This window comes from Nothobranchius furzeri, chromosome 8 (assembly GCF_043380555.1).
Source record: "Nothobranchius furzeri strain GRZ-AD chromosome 8, NfurGRZ-RIMD1, whole genome shotgun sequence".
NCBI lineage: Eukaryota > Metazoa > Chordata > Actinopteri > Cyprinodontiformes > Nothobranchiidae > Nothobranchius > Nothobranchius furzeri.
The window spans coordinates 38714668-38731926 of record NC_091748.1 but is presented as its reverse complement, the minus strand read 5'-3'; the positions used below and the strand labels follow the sequence as shown (position 1 = coordinate 38731926).

At 43.9% G+C, this 17259-nt stretch overlaps 1 protein-coding gene across 2 annotated transcripts; it reads right to left on the bottom strand.

Moving 5' to 3' along the window:
- Positions 1–1783: 1783 nt before the first annotated feature.
- On the bottom strand, positions 1784–16704 carry LOC139071507 (uncharacterized). 2 transcript variants are annotated; one of them, XM_070554013.1, is made up of 6 exons: positions 13589–16704; positions 12977–13239; positions 10792–10969; positions 9363–9467; positions 9213–9290; positions 1784–6312 (listed from the first exon to the last, which is right to left on the bottom strand). In XM_070554013.1, exon 6 carries the CDS (start codon positions 5819–5821, stop codon positions 4715–4717), a length of 1107 nt encoding a protein of 368 aa, XP_070410114.1. In that variant the 5' UTR covers positions 5822–6312; positions 9213–9290; positions 9363–9467; positions 10792–10969; positions 12977–13239; positions 13589–16704; the 3' UTR covers positions 1784–4714. The 2 variants fall into 2 exon arrangements, with proteins under 2 accessions (XP_070410114.1, XP_070410115.1); XM_070554014.1 differs by lacking the exons at positions 10792–10969; positions 12977–13239; positions 13589–16704 and having other exon boundaries at positions 9363–9686.
- Positions 16705–17259: the final 555 nt, after the last annotated feature.

The following is a 17259-nucleotide window of genomic DNA, read 5'->3' as shown; positions in this document are numbered from 1 at the left end:
TTTCAAAACCAAAATCATTCACAGAGTTAACATTACAGTCATAAGCACACACATTCCCCCCAACGAGTCGTTGTCGTGGTTGTTTTCGGCGAGGTTCCTGCGCCTGTGACTGCCAAGACTGTGTCTGCTGGCTCAGTCGAAACCGCTGGCCGCCAACTCCCTGGTCCCGCTTCGGCTCCACCTCAGCGGGAGGCCAGCTCCGCGGGGCGGGCGGTGCAGCTGGGTGCCTGAAGTTTCCGCGCCGTTCGTCCCATCCTCTGGAGGAACGGCCGGAGTGCGAGGCTGACCGAGGTGGACCAGGTCTCGCACCGTGGCTGACAGTTCAGCCGCCTTCTGAGCCCTCTCGATGACGCTCGTAAGATGGGGACCAAACAGAACATCAGAGGTGATGGGGCCTTCCAGCATCTCCCTGTGCAGGTGATCAGGAATGGAGGGCAGGGCCTTGAGCCACAAGGCCTGCTGGATAAGGGTCTGCCAGGCAGCAATGTGAGCAAAACCGGTGAGTACAGCAGCGCACAGATTGAGAATGGCATCAGCAGTTTTGGTAATGATGGTTTTTGACTCGTCAGGAGGGTCAAGCTCTTCCACCATTTTGGAAATGCCAAAGGCAAGAAGGGCAACGTTATTTCCTGCAGCACCGGTCTGGAAGGCGCACTGGTGTGCGCGATCGGTGAGCCGCATCAGCAGCTGGTCATGCTTAGAAGCGGGAACTGCTCGCGGGCCAGCGAGGTGGTTCTTGGCGCCACACAGCGAGGCCAAGTCCGGCTCCAGTGGAGGAACGGATGGCCAGCCCAGGTCGGAGAAGCCCTCGACCTTGGTAATGGGTGCATATGTGGAAAATAGCGCCTTAAGCTTAGCAGGCTCGGAGACGGCGGCGGACCAGCAGCTCATGGCAGCGGGGAAGCGCGGCCAAACGGGGTCTGGACAGGGCGTCTGTGTTGACCCGAAAATTCCTGCCAAATCATCTGCCTCAGGCGGAGCCGGTTCTGGAACGGCTAGCCCCTTGCGGACCGCGGCCGCGGAGATGATGGCGGGCAGCGCCTGGAGCAGTGCTCTAACTGCTGGCAGGGAGGAGCTAGAAGCCACTGGGGCAGAAGGACCTGCTGAGCGAGGCTTGTCGACCTCCGTGTTGTACAGGAGGGAAGAAGGGCTATGGCAGCCAGCCTCGTACTCCTCACTGTCGATAACATCGTCCAGTCGGAAGGAACCAGCCGGCTCCTGACCGACGTTGAAGAACTGTAAGGCCTTGTCCAGCGAGTACGTGCCAGCCACCGGAATTTCCTCGTCGGTGGTGGAGGTGAAGCACTCGACCCGGCGAACCTTTTCAGCCACGGGCAGAGCGGCACAAAACGGGCACGAGGCCTGGGGGGTCAAGGCCAGGCCAGCGTGATGAGCCCCGAGACAGACCTCACACTTGGCGTGCAGGTCGCCGCTGGAGATGAAGCCCGTCTGGCAGGCCGGGCAGGTCCTGGCGTCGCTGGACATGGCTGGTGAGTTTAATGTTGTTTCTTCGATAATTTGCTCTTTAAAGAAAGCTCTTAAGCTTGGCTTAAAGAGATAACGTAGGTGTAAGGAGAAACTGGTTTGGCTCAGTTATATTGTAGCGTTGTGGTTTTATGCTCTTTTATGAAAGAGGAACCATGCTACGTATTAATTCGGAATATTAATTTTTAATAAATCAATAACCAAATTTTATACTGTCAAGAAGACTCAAAGGTTGTTTTCATTGATAAACTGACGATAATATCTGTGTGTCTGTGTTTCAGTTCAATGAGGAAACCAGTTTGACAATTAAAAGTTTTAATTCTTCAAATTAAACTAATGATTTTGAAATTGACAAACAGGAAATAACAATCACATTGGCAACTTGTGGGACAATCTTTAACAGTTGATATGATCAAATAGACCTTGTGGTGAATTTATGAAGATTGAGAATGTTGTGACATGAATGCGTGTGTGAGTCTGATTTTGCTTCAGGAAGAACAGGTGTCTGAGTGAAGTGATGGTTTGGATAAACTTAGGTCTTATCAGAGAACTGCATCAAACGCTAAACACCGTGCTCTGTCTCACCGAACTCTTGTGGACCCTCTTTCGGATCCGGGCCATGGATGATGGTGGTGGTTCATCCAGATGACACCAGCGGCTGACAGGGGAGACGTAGGTGTCGAACGGAACCGGTCCAGAGTTGCCCTCGGTACACGTTGATGGTAGAGCGTTTTGTCGATGCGCTTTCTTAAGTTAATTCACTCAGAAATCAAAAGACTCGGTAATGAGTCTGCGTTAGAAGTTGCGATTCAGCTATTCTGCCTGGCTTGGCAGGAACAGCGTGAGAGGGGGGGGAGAAACGAGCCAACCGCCTCCCCCCCCTTTTAGCGTTTACTCAGGTCTTCTCTCTTTCGTTGTCAAGCACGAACTGAAATCATAAGACTGAAACTTACCAAAAACCTTTCTCTTCTCAAAGCAAACGTGTGCGTCAGCAAATGTGTTTGGAGTTTACTGTGAGAATCTGTGTGTGGGTGTGTGTGAGTGTTTGTGTGCTTGAGTGTGTGAAGGTCGATAACAAACATCCTCAAACATTATCTAATTATGGATTCATTAATCCATTATAATTACCCAAAGCATAAGAACCATTCATTTGATTAAACACATTTATAATGAGCAAAATGATAATGGTTACTTTAACAGTAAAATCAAGAAACAAAGTTTTAAGACTTGTTATGTTATGACTACTTTTATGGGAACAACATCTTCTGTGGGAACAACATCTTCTGGCACGAAGCTGCAGGTGGCAGAGTCCTCCCAGACTCGCTGGCGTTCAGGTCTTAATCTGTGGGTGAAAGTTCTCAACAACCCAGCTTTGACCCAGCTGAGTCCAACACCACCTTTGTGACAGAAAACCCACACTTCCTCACGTTAAAATCCCCCCTTTTGTGACAACATGGTGGTCAAGCAGAGGCCACCTGACGTCACAACCTCAATAACGTGATGTACTCGTGAAGGTAGGCATCCCAGATGAAGGCAGGAACGATGAAGCGTCTCCACAGGTCTCGTGTAGAAGGGAGTATATCCTATTCAGATGATTAAGGCCAAAACTGTTGCAATCATCGTAAAGTAATCCACTTAGGAAATCTTGAAAGCAGAGCTATGCCAATAGTAGTTAATTTCATCAGCAATAATGCAAAAATATTCAAAGGATAAGCAGCTCGTGTGTCACACGGAGCTGGGCAGGTGATGTATTCCTCAGGCGTAATCCAAGTGAAGTCCAGCGCAGACCTCGACCCATCTCGAACCACGACCGAAGCCCCATGCGACAGGAACCCAGGTGGAGTATGGTGAAGACGACCCCTCTGATGGGATGTAGTCCATACGAGCTCGGAGAAGGAGACAAAGTGAGACAGCCCACACGATAGATAGCATTTGATGCAAATCAAAGAAATCAATCAAACCCTATCTATGGGTGCCTCTGGGAAAATGTGGATGCCTTCTGTGAATTATCTAAAGAAGAAATGTTCTGCACCCTGTTCTACATGTCATGTAAAAACGTGATGCAGAGAAAACACAAATAAAAGAAAGTAAATCCTAACTGATATGTGAAACTCAGCAGGCTGCACTAATTAAAGGCATATATATAAAAGAAATAATCATGAAAATGAAGGGCAAATTGGCTTGTGGCCCTTTAAGGGAAATAGTAACAAAATAAAATTAAATTTGTAATCAAATATAATCATGCTACACAAAGCACTAATAAAAAGATAGAGATGTAAATCAGTTCTAAAAATGTAAATCAGTAGGTTAGTAATCCCTAAAAATGTGAGTTAGTAGCAGGTGTCCTGGCTGGAGGCAGGCAACCTGAAAAAAAAATTCAAAGGATATCACATTTGTTAAAAATTCATCCCACAAACGAGAGAGTTTGTAACGGTCCACCAGTCAGTGGAAAAGAATCCGGTCAGAATAGAGTTTTGAATCTGGTATTGCGGACCCACAGAGACACGAGTTTGGACGTATCTGTGGGAGCAAGCTCATAAGCGATTTGGTTAACAAACCGTTTGTATCTTGTGTTACGAACCCACAGGGAAACTTGTTTGAATTTACCTGAGGGTCCCGTCCGGAACTCGAGTGAAGCTGATGGTGTAATTGTTAGATCAGAACCTGATTTTACCTGCTCAAAGTTGGGTTGCAGCTTTACGGAGGTGACTTTGGTGTGATCAGAAATGGTAGTGAACTGGAAATGCGAAAATGATGCTCGCAAAGCAGGAGGAGGCTCCCCACCCCCCTTTTGTTGCTCAAACCTATGCCATGTCTGTGAGACAGGAGAAGCATAACAAAGAACAGTTCTTAAGCTCTTAAAAGCCCTAATACCAAGAAGATGCACATTGTCACCTGAATCGTGCTGAAAGAGTAGGTGTTCAGATGTCCAAAGACCTGGAGGTGTTGGACTTTGAGGTTCTGAAAAGGAGTGATCCAAGGATGGTTGTGTCACGGGTGTCAAAGCAAACCTAGCCATGTTTAGAATCAGATACAGACATGACACTATCGAAAGGAACATGTTCTGCCCTGAAAACTGAAGCCAAGAATACTTTATTCCCAAGAACGATGGAGGTTCCCACACAGAATCAGAAAAACCCGGTTTAACCAGAGTAGTTACAGACTGACTAGAACTCCGCCCCGTAGAAGGTGCAGCACCTAACTCCGGGTCGGAGGTCAATGTTGTCAGCTAAATTGGTGGAAGGTCAGTGTCGATTTCTGCAATGACCCGCCCGCTCGGAGGAGGCCTGCCCCCGAACAGGTTGAAGTCCGCAACGGAAAACTCAGTGCCACTCGGCACCCCCCCTTTGTCAGGCGGGGCCCCGAGCAGGGCATCACTGCCCGCACCTACTGCTCCCGGGCCGGGTGGCGCCCCCGGGCCCGTGAGAGAGATGCCCGCAGCAACCACCGGAGCTCCCTCAATATCGCCACTGACCACTTGACTACTGGAAACCGCAGGTTTTATTGCGCCGTCGTGGTCACCTGAAAGAGAAATCACAGGAAAGAGAACAAAGAGGCCAGAGACAGAGTCACACCCCTGTGAAAGGAGAAAAAAATTGGCCACCATATTAGCAGATGTCACAAACTGAAAAGTGACAAGGTCATTCACATAAAGGTCAAGATGTCCGGGCACAAACCCTGCAAATGGTAAGGTGACTCCGTCCGGAGACCACAAGTGTTTCACGGCGGCTGACGTTTCCATAACGCCCCGATAAATAAGCCGGTTTGTGCATGAGGCGGACTGACGATTAAAGTAGACCCCTGACTGAAGCGGTGGATCACAGCCTGAAGATTTCACACCCATGCTGGAGAGATGGTCAGCCTCTAACACGGATGACAGAGAAGAAGCATCAGGAACCAAAGGGTTAAGCACAACCTGTTGGTCAGAGAGGTTAACCATAGGCTCAAGAGATTTATTCAGCTTAAAAGTAGCAGAGAAAGTGTTGTTTATTTCAAACCTTGATATCGATGGTGGGTTTTTGACCCCCTGGAAGAAATAAAGGTAAAGAAAAAGCGTTATGACTGTAAACAGCATGTTGCTTGAATTCACGTCATGAAGTGCAAACCAGAACCACCTCCGACCCAGAGCAGCTGGCACCGAACCGCTGCCACTAGTCCCCACCGTGCCCGAACGGCGGCACCCGACTAATGCGGGCCCGTTCGGGCGGGCGGCGAGACCAGCGCGGCCCGGCCGGTAAATAGTCTCCTGCGTCTTGGCATGTTCTGGAAGCAGAACGTCAGAGAACCTTACATCAGGTGTAACAGCGCAAGAAAGATGTTGTCGTGTCTCGTCCATCTCTCATTAAACAGAGCAACTCGCATTTTTACCTCCTGAGTCGACGTATGAGCCCGGTACAGATCCTTAATTCATCTCACAATCAAGGACTGTCCGTAGCGTAACTTAACTTTATGACACAGGGTGTCATGCTGTGGGTAAGAGCTTTCACCCAGGACATGAAGAATCACATCAGAGGGACGGTGAGTAAAAATATGGTGGCTTATTTACAATGAGAAAATAATAACAGAATAGGCAAAACTAAACTAAAGGCGCTGCTTCAGATCAGGATCAGGAGGAGACCGGAATCTACGGGGAAATAAGCAGAAGGTGAGCGAGACCAGAACCAGAGAACCAGGGGACAAGAGTCTGTGACTGAGAGAGTTCTTACGGTCAGGAATCGGAACCAGAGCGGAGGTGAACTGAGGAAGGTTGGACCAGATGAGGAGTTCAGAGCGTGAGGCAGGCGGGCAGACGTGGAGAGAGGAGTCCAGAGGATCCATGCTTTCGTTCTTTTTTAAACACAGAAACAGTTTTGTTTACCTGTTTGTAGCGGGCAGTAGAGGGCGACAACGTCCTCTGCTGCCCGCAGATAAACGGAGAAGGAAGTGACGCGCCACCATCAGCGTCAGCCTGAAGAAGCCGGCAGCTGTCGGCGAAACCGTAGCTACAAACAGGTAAACAAAACTGTTTCTGTGTTTAAAAAAGAACGAAAGCCTGGATTTACAAAGACACAGCAAGAACACACCTAAGATGTTCAAAGAGAAATACGGACAACAAGGAACGAAGGACTTCCGCCGTTTGGAACGATTACACCAGAAACGCGCACGTCTAAGAAACCACCTTCGCTTCTGTTTAAGATGCCGGGACGAAAACATCACACCCACAAGCCTACAGCTGAAAACATCGATCCGGACCCAGACAGCACAAAATATAATAGAAAGAGCACAGAGAGCACTGCTCAAGGAGAGGATAAGGAACGTCATAACCAAACAGAGGCGTGTGGAGGACGAACTGGAAAGAGGACACCTGGACTTGAAAAGGAATTACAAACTTGATAAACAAATGGAGGAACTAATTAAAGGACACATGATGGAAAAACAGGAACAAGAGTTCATAAAAGTGAAAGAAAGACACATAAAGAAGTTAAACAGACTCATAAACAAGAAAAAGAGGGGAGAAATACAAGGCAACTCCACACCAAACTCATGGGTATGTAACATTTCACAATACAAACTAGCAGAAGCAGAAGAAAGCATATTAAAGAAAGGCTTAAACTTTGCAGTCACACCAAAAGAAATACCATATGATGAATTTATTGTAGCAACAGAACTAGCATGTCAACAGATCACAGATGAGGGAAAGAAAGCAGAACTCAGAAATAACGTAGTTGGGATATTAAAAAACAGCCAAATTCAACACAACAATATTACAAAAGAAGAACAATCAGCCATGACAGCTTTATCCAAAAATGAACAGATAATTATTCTACCGGCAGACAAAGGAAGAACCACAGTGGTAAAGGACAGAGAAAAATATAAACAACAGATGAACCAGATGCTAGAAGACAAAAATACATATGAAATACTTAAAAAAGATCCAACAGAAAACATTAAGAAAAACATGAAATAATTACTGAAGCCACTGCACGAAAAAGGCAAAATAACAGAAAAAATGTATAAACACTGGATTCCCACAGCAAACATAACACCAAGAATATATGGAACACCAAAAATACATAAACAAAACACCCCACTTAGACCAATAGTTGACAGCATAGGTACACCAACATACAACATGGCAAAAGATATCAGCAGAATCATCAGCCCGTTATTAGGAAATAAAGACCAACACTGCAAAAATAGTATAGAATTGGCAAAAGAACTAAAGGAAATTACAATAGAAGACAACGACATACTCATCTCACATGACGTCACATCTCTGTTCACAAAAACACCAACCCAGAGAACCATAGACATAGTAGTTAACAGAATCAGACAAGACAAAACTTTACATAAAAGGACAAACCTCACAGCAGATGACATAGCACAACTGATAGGACTGGTAGCTAACTCCACTTACTTCACATACGACAACACAATATACAAACAACTGGAAGGCTTCGCCATGGGTAACCCGTTATCAGCCACCCTGTGCGAGTTTTTCATGGAGGACCTAGAACAAAAAGCCATAGCCACCGCCCCCCAAAACTGCAAAATAAAACTATGGAAACGCTACGTAGACGACATACTGGAAATCATACCAAAAGGTCAAACAGAAACACTAACACAACTCTTAAACAATATTGACGACACGGGCAACATAAAATTCACTTATGAGTTAGAAACAGAAGGCAGCATAGCATTTATGGACATGAAAATCACCAGGCAGACCGACGGGACCCTAAACATAAACACATACAGGAAACCAACACACACAGACCAATATCTATTATGGACATCAGAACACCCCACCATACACAAAATGTCAGTAATCAGAACATTATATCACCGAGCAAACATAATAACAGAAGAGAGAGACCGTAAACAAGAGGACAAACACATACAACACGCTTTAAAGACCTGCAGATACCCGACATGGGCGATAAACAAAGGAAAACAACAAACAAAAACAGAAAGCAAAGAACAACCCAAAAAAAGAACCAGAAACCCAGAAAGACAAGAACCAAAACCAGTGATAACCCTACCATACATCAGAGGCATAACGGAAAAAATAAGAGCAACAATGAAAAAACACAACATAAACACACCAACAAAGCCATACACAACAGTTAGAAACAGACTAGTACACCCAAAAGACAAAACATCAGCTGGACAAAAATGTGGAGTCATCTACGAAATCCCATGCAAACTCTGCAATAAAACATACATAGGAGAAACCGGACGCCAACTCAATACACGGACAATAGAACACAGAAAGGAGTGCGAGAAAGAGGCAAATCGTAAACACACAAGAGCAGCAAAAGAAGAAGCAGAAAGTACAATAAAAAAGTCAGCTGTAACAGATCACTGCTTAAGAGAAAACCATATAATGGACTGGGACAGCACACGGATCATAACCACCGAACAACAAAAATACAAAAGATGGATCAAGGAAGCTATCGAGATAAGGAGACGTGGATGTGGGACCATGAACAGGGACGACGGAGTTTACACGCTGGACCACGCATGGGACTGCATCGTCGGAGAGGGGAGAGCGGGCAGTAGAGGGCGACAACGTCCTCTACTGCCCGCAGATAAACGGAGAAGGAAGTGACGCGCCACCATCAGCGTCAGCCTGAAGAAGCCGGCAGCTGTCGGCGAAACCGTAGCTACAAACAGGTAAACAAAACTGTTTCTGTGTTTAAAAAAGAACGAAAGCATGGATTTACAAAGACACAGCAAGAACACACCTAAGAAGTCCAGAGGATCGTTGAGCGGCGAGACGTGGGAACAACTCCAGGCAAGGTAGGTGATGCACGAACAGGATACTGGAACGGAGTTCAAGGTTATAATCATGGAATCACAAAACAAGCAGGCAGGTTCAGAGGCTAGAGAAATACCCATGTGAGAGTATCAACCGGCACTGGAGTTGAGTCGCACCGCTCCTTAAATCCTCTCTCCCTCAATTAGTCAAACACCCAACAGGTGTGCCGTCTGCCGCCTACCTGTAACACAAAACAAAACAGAAAAATCCACCAGTAGGTGGAGGCAAACCGTGACACAGGGTAAAACAAGGAGCTGTTGATAGAGAAAGGAATGTACACAACTTCACAAGATGGAAGAAAAAGGCATGGATCCGAGCAACGGAGGCTGTGAAAGCCGACCCGTACACCGGTCCAAAATAAAAATAAAAAAATAATAAACCCTACGCTGCCGTGTTGGTATCAGACGGACAAACGTAGCAAAATGTAGATTCTACACACCGTAGTGATTTACAAGAACCACCGCCGATGCGGGTTTCGGGAGGACACAGACTGACTGTGTCAGAAATGGTTTGACAATTTAATGGGACGCGTTCCCGTTTTGTCTAACTGTGGCTCGCTAGCTTAGCTCCCCGGCTAGGTCTAGCTTTTCGTCTGTAGCGACCAGACTCAAATTTGCCCGATTAACCAGCAGGCATCTCGCTCCGTGGCTAAAACGGACTTTAAAGCGTACGCAATCTGGATGCAGTAACGCGCTACGGTAATAACCCGACTTACAGCGTTTACCTAGCAAGTTAAGCTACGGTAGGTGCCAACGAGCATTCCGGTTAGATTCGGCTTCGAACAGTCGCCTATGTAATGGAAATATCTTCCACAATAGCTCGCCCACAGTGTCAACACACTGAGACGAAGGGTGTCCGAGAATTCGGAGAATTTAGTCTTAATTTTAGGATTGAGGATAAGCTGTTCACGGTAGCTCACCCAGCAAGTTTCAGAGCGGAAATGTAGCTTTCCGACCTGAAGAGATTAGAGGCGCGGCGTCACGTCAAAATGGGCAGAATTTAGTCAAAAGCACAACTCACACGTTCGCTCTGAAGGCGAAGATGGGATAAACCAAAGTACTGTCTGTAATTTGCGGACAATTTGAGATCGGAGATCTTCCACCGTCAAGTTTCCACCAGGACGTCTCCCGGAAGAGTGACTTCAGCGGAATAATTTCCGTTTTTTTTCTTCAAAATAAGACATCAAAGTGAAACACAGAGCTTTTAGATGTTTGGAATCAGATATATCGCAGATATAGAAGTCTGGATACGCTCGCCATATTGTAAGGAGAAACTGGAGATGGCTCAGTTATATTATCAGAGAACTGCTTCACGTTACATAGGCGAACAGTGGAGTCGCTCCACTTATATACCCACAGGGGTGCCCACCATTGGTGGGCGTACATTTAAGCTCTTCATGATTGGCTGATGCTGAGATCATCCTTCCAGTAGCAGCTAGCCTAAGGGCTAAGACTAGACGAAATAGAACATTTATTTCTGTCATTATGTGACGTGTTTGGTATTACCTGAGTTTTGGCTTGCTTTAGCTCCTTGTTTGGAAACTAAGTTCTCAGCACAAGTGATTCAGCACAGCAGATGTAGTCTTGAATTATTTCAGACATATTTGAAGGAGTTTGGTTGATGCAAAGAGCTCTGATGGCAGGATAGCCTCCAGTAGAAAGTATGCAGCCGTCCCCTTTTGGACTGAAGGGGCAAAAAAGATCATTTTATTCACCTCTAACAGATGATGATCAACTGCACAGGATTAAGCTGTGATTGAATAGTCTCAAAGGAACCTTACGTTGATATAATCAGCTTTAATAAATACAGTTCAGGCCACTGATGGCCAACCTTTTCCACAAGGTCCAAATGATCTTTTCATAAGTCACTATGGGTCGCTGTGTTTTGAGAATTTTAAAGCAAGAGAAAATAAGAAAATTATAATAAGATTTTTAGTTTTACTCTTTCAACCATAAAGTTACCACATAGTATTCTAATCAAAAGAAAAGGGCAGAATATCTGGATTTTGTTGGCAAAACAATTTTAAAAAGTCTAATGCAAAAGCATGAAGTGAGTAAGAAAGACATCTGTAAAACGATCTGAAGTGAACGATGTTTTGATTAAAGTGGACATATTTAATAAATAATAAAGCAGGATGTCTTATAAAAAATATGCAACATCATTGTAGAATATTGCAATAGCAACGCCTCACATCTTGGTTCTGGAACTTCTCATCCTTAACATGAAAACGACTTGAGACAAGTTTTCAGTCAGATCACACACAAAAGTTTTGTGTGTGTAAACATGAGTTCAAAGGGATATTCCACCCAAAAATGAAATTTGGTCTGTTGACATATTTCCCAGAGTTAGATAAGTGGTACAAAAACTATTTTTTACCGGCCCAGTCATCCTCCTGACCCGGCTGTACGCCTGTCACATTAGCTTAGCATAAAACACAGTAAGTGAATGGATCCAACTAGCATTGTGAGTAAAAAAAACTCCTTAAAAACACTCAGTAGCGATCCAAATTCTGCTTGGTGACCTAGATAATCAAGCTGACTGCATGTGAAAATAATTAGTAATTTAAAGGAATCATAAGCACCATTTTAGACTTGGGACTGTGAAACATTGTGTGCAAGAAGGGAATGTTTTTTTAGAAATCTTTTCATTCGTACATTTCCATCAACATGCCAGTTGTTTGCATTCAAGATAAGATAAAAGGATGTGGTGTTTTGTAGCCGTGGTTATTGGTGTTTAATGTGGTTTGTGTTGACAGATGTTAATGGTGCATGTGCAGTTCTGTACTACATGGTGGTCACAGTGAACCCATACAGCTTTAACAAGTATTTGGAGTAGTTCTTACTTCTTGTTCTAGAAAACCATCATGTCAAAGGTAAGTATGTGATATGGATGAACTTTCTATTACATCAAAGCTCAATGTGACATCGGCTTTAGCCTCATTGCATTCTGGATTTGGAGTTACTCAGCATTACATGTTTTTTTAAAATATGAACAGAATTGTATTTTAACATGTTTTCATTATGATGCAAGTTAAACTAACTAACTACTTCTCCTTCTTTTGGTGGATGAATACTTTTCAAATGTAGACTTCATCCCTGAGAGTGAAAACGCACCATTCTGCTGCCCGTGTCTTCATGTTACCTCTTCCATGAAAGTTCATATGGTGAGTCCTCCTGCCAGCCGTTAAAACCATTCCTGTGTTTAAACACAGCTCTGTGGCGTGGACTTTTAGCACTGTGAGACCACTGAAGCGTTAATCGCCCTACGAAATGGTTGTGGAGTTCAGAGCCACTCAACACTCTGGTGTTAATAACAAAGTCCAGTCTTCAAAAAAGACTCAAATCAGCATGGCGCTGTCCTGTTCGGTGAAGTAAAAGAATGATTAACCTTCATCTGCAAAATCCTGGAGAGCACATTAGGTTTCCATGAGTCCCCAGAGGACAGGGGATGAAGGACATGGTGCAGCATAAAGAACAATTAATCAAGCAGTGGGTCATGATCCAAAATTCCTCTTTTAGAAGAGACTCCTCCAGTGTAAAAGTCTCCAGACTAGGACTAAAATTGACTGGTTCTGTTTTAGTAGGTGAGTGAGCACCTATATCTGTCTGCCTGTGTGAATCAGAGAGTGTCTGCAGGCTTTATAGTAGATAAGAAAGGGCAGCAAGAGGCACAAGGATATCCATTACTCACTGGATGCCTATGGAGAGCAGAAGAAGCCGCACCTGAATCCGGTTTAATGGTGGAAATGGATGCACAGTCTCCCCGTGGAGTAATCCTTTTTTATGGCCAGAGCTCACCTGTGATATATGGAAAGAGGACAGATGCCAGTGAGGGAGGCAGTGGGATGCAGAGGTGATTGGACAGTTTCATCTGGGTGATGCAGAGGCTGCGTGCAGCTTTGAACTCATGCCACAACCCAGGGTCACGAGGGTGATTAAGTGCTGCTCTGTTCCCTGAGGAGAGGGAAAAACAGAAAGAAGTTGTTTTCAGAGCACCTACTGACAGAAGATGATCTCAATAGCCATATGTCAAGCTAGAGTTGTTACACTAAACTCTGACTTTGACTTCAAAAAGTCTGAGCACGATCTCAGCAGTACTTAAGGAAAGCTTTATGAGCATTTTTAACACAAATGTAACATATTATTCAGCACTGTGATGTCACTAACTGATTAGTTGGTAAAAAGATCAACATTTGTTTTTCTAGTGCTCGGACCAGACTGCATTTTTTAACCGGTGAACGTGAGGGTGCAAGTCTGGTCGTCCAGTGTGACTGCCTCTGTGACAGCTTAAGCACTCTCATACCCAAAGTCCGCCTCCAACAGTCTTCAAGCACTGTTTGAAAACATACGACATCCGTCTGCAGTCGACCAATGAAAACACACCCAGGGAGTGACACGAACAGCTAATGACGAGAGTGCAACACAAGAGTAGAATTAGCAACAGTGGAAGGAAGATACATGCAGGAACATGCGGACCACCCCTTTTTGAGGCAACACTCTTCTCTTGTTTTGGTGAGCTGTCGGCTTTTAATGACGTATGCTTTTCAGGTGGTGCGCTCGTGATGTTAGCTTATCCTGCTAGAGCGACATGTCGTTTGGCTCACTGGCATCTTGGACCATACAGTGAGCCACCTCGCTAGAGTTCTCACAGAGTAACATGAGCAGTCCTTTGCAACAGCCGAAAAACACAGCGTGCTCCAGGCTTAAAATAACATAACACACGATTCTATCAGTGGGGGAAAATCCTCCAGGATTTATAATAACGGGACTGTACCAAACCTGTAATAATTCTGGCCAGTCTGGTATGATGTAAAAAGATCAGATGTCCTGTAAATATGACTCGTGTAATCCATAAAGTTTAAAGATTAAATTACAGGAGCCACTATGACATCTGGAAACTAGAGGTGATTTAATGTTCTTGGCTGCACTCAGACTAGCTGCGCTTATCAGTCCTGGAGGATGTCAACTCTCTTTCTCCAACTCTTAACAGTTATTATCTACAGATTTTTCACCAAAACGTACTAAAAGATAATAAAATCAGTCCTTTAATCTAGGGATGCCGAGTCATGAGGAGTTTAGATGACAGATGCACAGAGCCTGATATTTTATCTTATGCAGCATTAAAGATATAATAAAGACTATAAAATGTGAACAGATTTTTAGACATGAATGTTGCAGTGTTTCACTAAGTTGATCAGTTTAGATTATAAAACCTTTCATATATTTTCATTCAAGCGTTGTAGCGTCCCACCTCTCTTCAGCTGTGTTTGTGCCTGAGCAGCTTTAGATTGGACTGACTTGCTGACGGTTGTTTCTGATCAAATTACCTCATGAAGAATTTATAATAAAGCAATAAGAAATGTGAGAGGGCCAAGGAAGTGGAAAGATATTTCCCTTCATGCTTTTTAAATATTGACCATCTTCTGTTGGACTGCAATAAAATAAATTAATATAAAATCCTGGTCCTGCAGGCCAATTCACACACAGTTTATAAAGAAAGTGGACTTACTCTGGTGTGTATGTGTGTGTCCTGTTTAATAATGAACACACCACAGCAGCTTTGCATTATATTATAAAGTATTTCTGATGTTAGCGTGTTTATAACTTTAGTACAACTTTAGGTTTGTTGAAAATTTTAAACACAAACTCACAATAGGAACATAACTTTCTGCTAAGTTTATAGTTTTGTGATGACTCAGCAATAAGAGGATCTTCGTTCTCATCTTTGTGTGCATGTGCGAGTCACTGTGTGGCAGAAACAATATGGCCTGCTATCGATGCACAACTTACACTTTCAAGAAAGTTTACGGGTAAAATCCCTGATGTATAAACAGTCCACCGTCTAAAGCTGAGCATCTGTATTGAAATAGCCTACAAAATGAAAGTTATCAAAAGCCCGTATGAGCTATGGGATGACGGAAAATGTGGGTTGGATTCGCCAGTGTTTTTTCCACAAATCTGCTGGGGAGAAATTTATTCCTATTTAACAGAAAGCCTTGGACCCTTCATTCATGAAATATTATCGACTTTCAAAAATCGGCAGGCCTACGATTATTTTGTTTCATGGAAAGTTGGACCGATCTCTTGTGAAAACAGAAAGCCATGGTCATGCTAAAAGCAGGAGTGAGCCTCAACAAGCGTTGTTTACATCACATGTGGGTGACTGACAAAGAAAACAGATAAATACTCATGGTGAACGCAAAGTCGGGTAAGTCTTCATTATGCATGGTGGCGCAGTGGTTAGCACTGTTGCCTCGCAGCACGAAGGTTCAGGTTCGAAACTCGGCTCGGCTGTGGCCTTTCTGCGTGGAGTTGCGTGTTCTCCCCATGCATGCGTGGGTTTCCTCCGGGTACTCCGGTTTCCCCCACAGATCACAACATGCCCTATAGGTTATAAGTTGTAAGTCACTTTGGATAAAAGCGTCTCCTAAATGAATAAACATAAACATTCAGTGTCCTTATTTATGTCTTTATTATTATTATTATTATTATTATTATTATTATTATTATTGTTATTATTATTATTATTATTATTGTGGGTTGAGACACCTGAATCAGAACCAAATCCCATAATTCGGGTCTGTATATGAAGCAAAACAGGAAGTGAAAATAAATTGCAGTTCCACCCTCATCCTCTAGGGGCTGGTGTCAGAAGCGAGCAAATCCTCATTGACTCCCATGTTAAAAATACCAATTTCACAGCAGAAATAAACATGTTTACAGCGTGGTACCAAAACATGTTTTAGGTTTAATAGATCTAGTTTACACTCATGACAACTCTGAGGGGGGTGAAGTTTTTTGTCACTCTTCAGTATAAGTGTAATACATTAATAAGAAATACAAAAGACACAGGTATAGATGTTCACAATAAAAATGGAAAGAACATTGCAAATGAGTTTAATAAATATTTTGTGAATGTTGGCCCTAATCTAGCAAAAAAGCTGCCAGAAGTTGACATTAACCATGAAATAGATAAAAATAATAATACAATGTTTTTGAGCAGTGTAAGCCAAAGTGATGTGATCCAAGCGGTACATAGTTTCAAAAGTAAAAAGTCCTTAGATTTTCATGGGATAGATATGTCTCTCATCAAGGAGGTTATCCATTGCATTATTGAACCTTTTACTTATATTTGTAATAAATCCTTTTCAAGTGGCACAGTCCCTGAACAAATGAAAATAGCCAGAGTTATTCCTATTTATAAAAGTGGTGATGAATTATTAGCTTGTAACTATAGACCTATCTCTTTACTGCCACAGTTTTCAAAGATACTTGAGAAACTTTTTGTAATTAGATTTGAAGCATTTACCAACAAGTTTGATCTTTTAAACGACCATCAGTATGGGTTTAGGAAGAATCGTTCACCCTCATTAGCAGTTATGGAATTGGTAGAGCAGACTGCAACAGCAGTGGATCAAAAACTTCATGTAGTGGCTGCAAGGGCGTCAGTTTGTTTTCAGAATTGAGTGGGGTTTAAAATTGCTGGGGACAATAAAGTAGGCTAGCACAGTGGTCGGCGGCTCTGTAGCCGCAGAGCCGCATGCGGCTCTTCCATCCATCTGATGCGGCTCTCTGTGCTTGTAAAATAATGAATGGATATTTAAATAAAATGCTTTATATTTTACTGCATTAATTTTACATCTGTATGCCAATTCTAAATGTAAAGATTGTCTGCGTAAACCTGAACAGTTCCAACCCGGTCTTACTGTGAGACTGGGTTAACGGGTCACGCTTGTACGTAATCATATAGGCGCTTCCTGAGCTGGAGGATGTCAGATTCTGGGATTCTCCTCAGACAGGTTCCTGGATGCGTCGCCACACTGGAGACAGGAACAAGCACAGTTCAGCCAAAGTTTCATAATCAGGTGTGGCAGTGTGAGCGTCCTGTCACAATGTCCCGATAGATCATGCGCCTTGGCTACTTGGCCAAGGGGTTGTCCCTTTGGCTGACTGGTTAGAGCGTTTGACTCTCAC

Coding starts and splice junctions, on each gene's coding strand:
- LOC139071507 (XM_070554013.1), bottom strand. CDS start 5,821: ATGGACGAGACACGACAACATCTTTCTTGCGCTGTTACACCTGATGTA.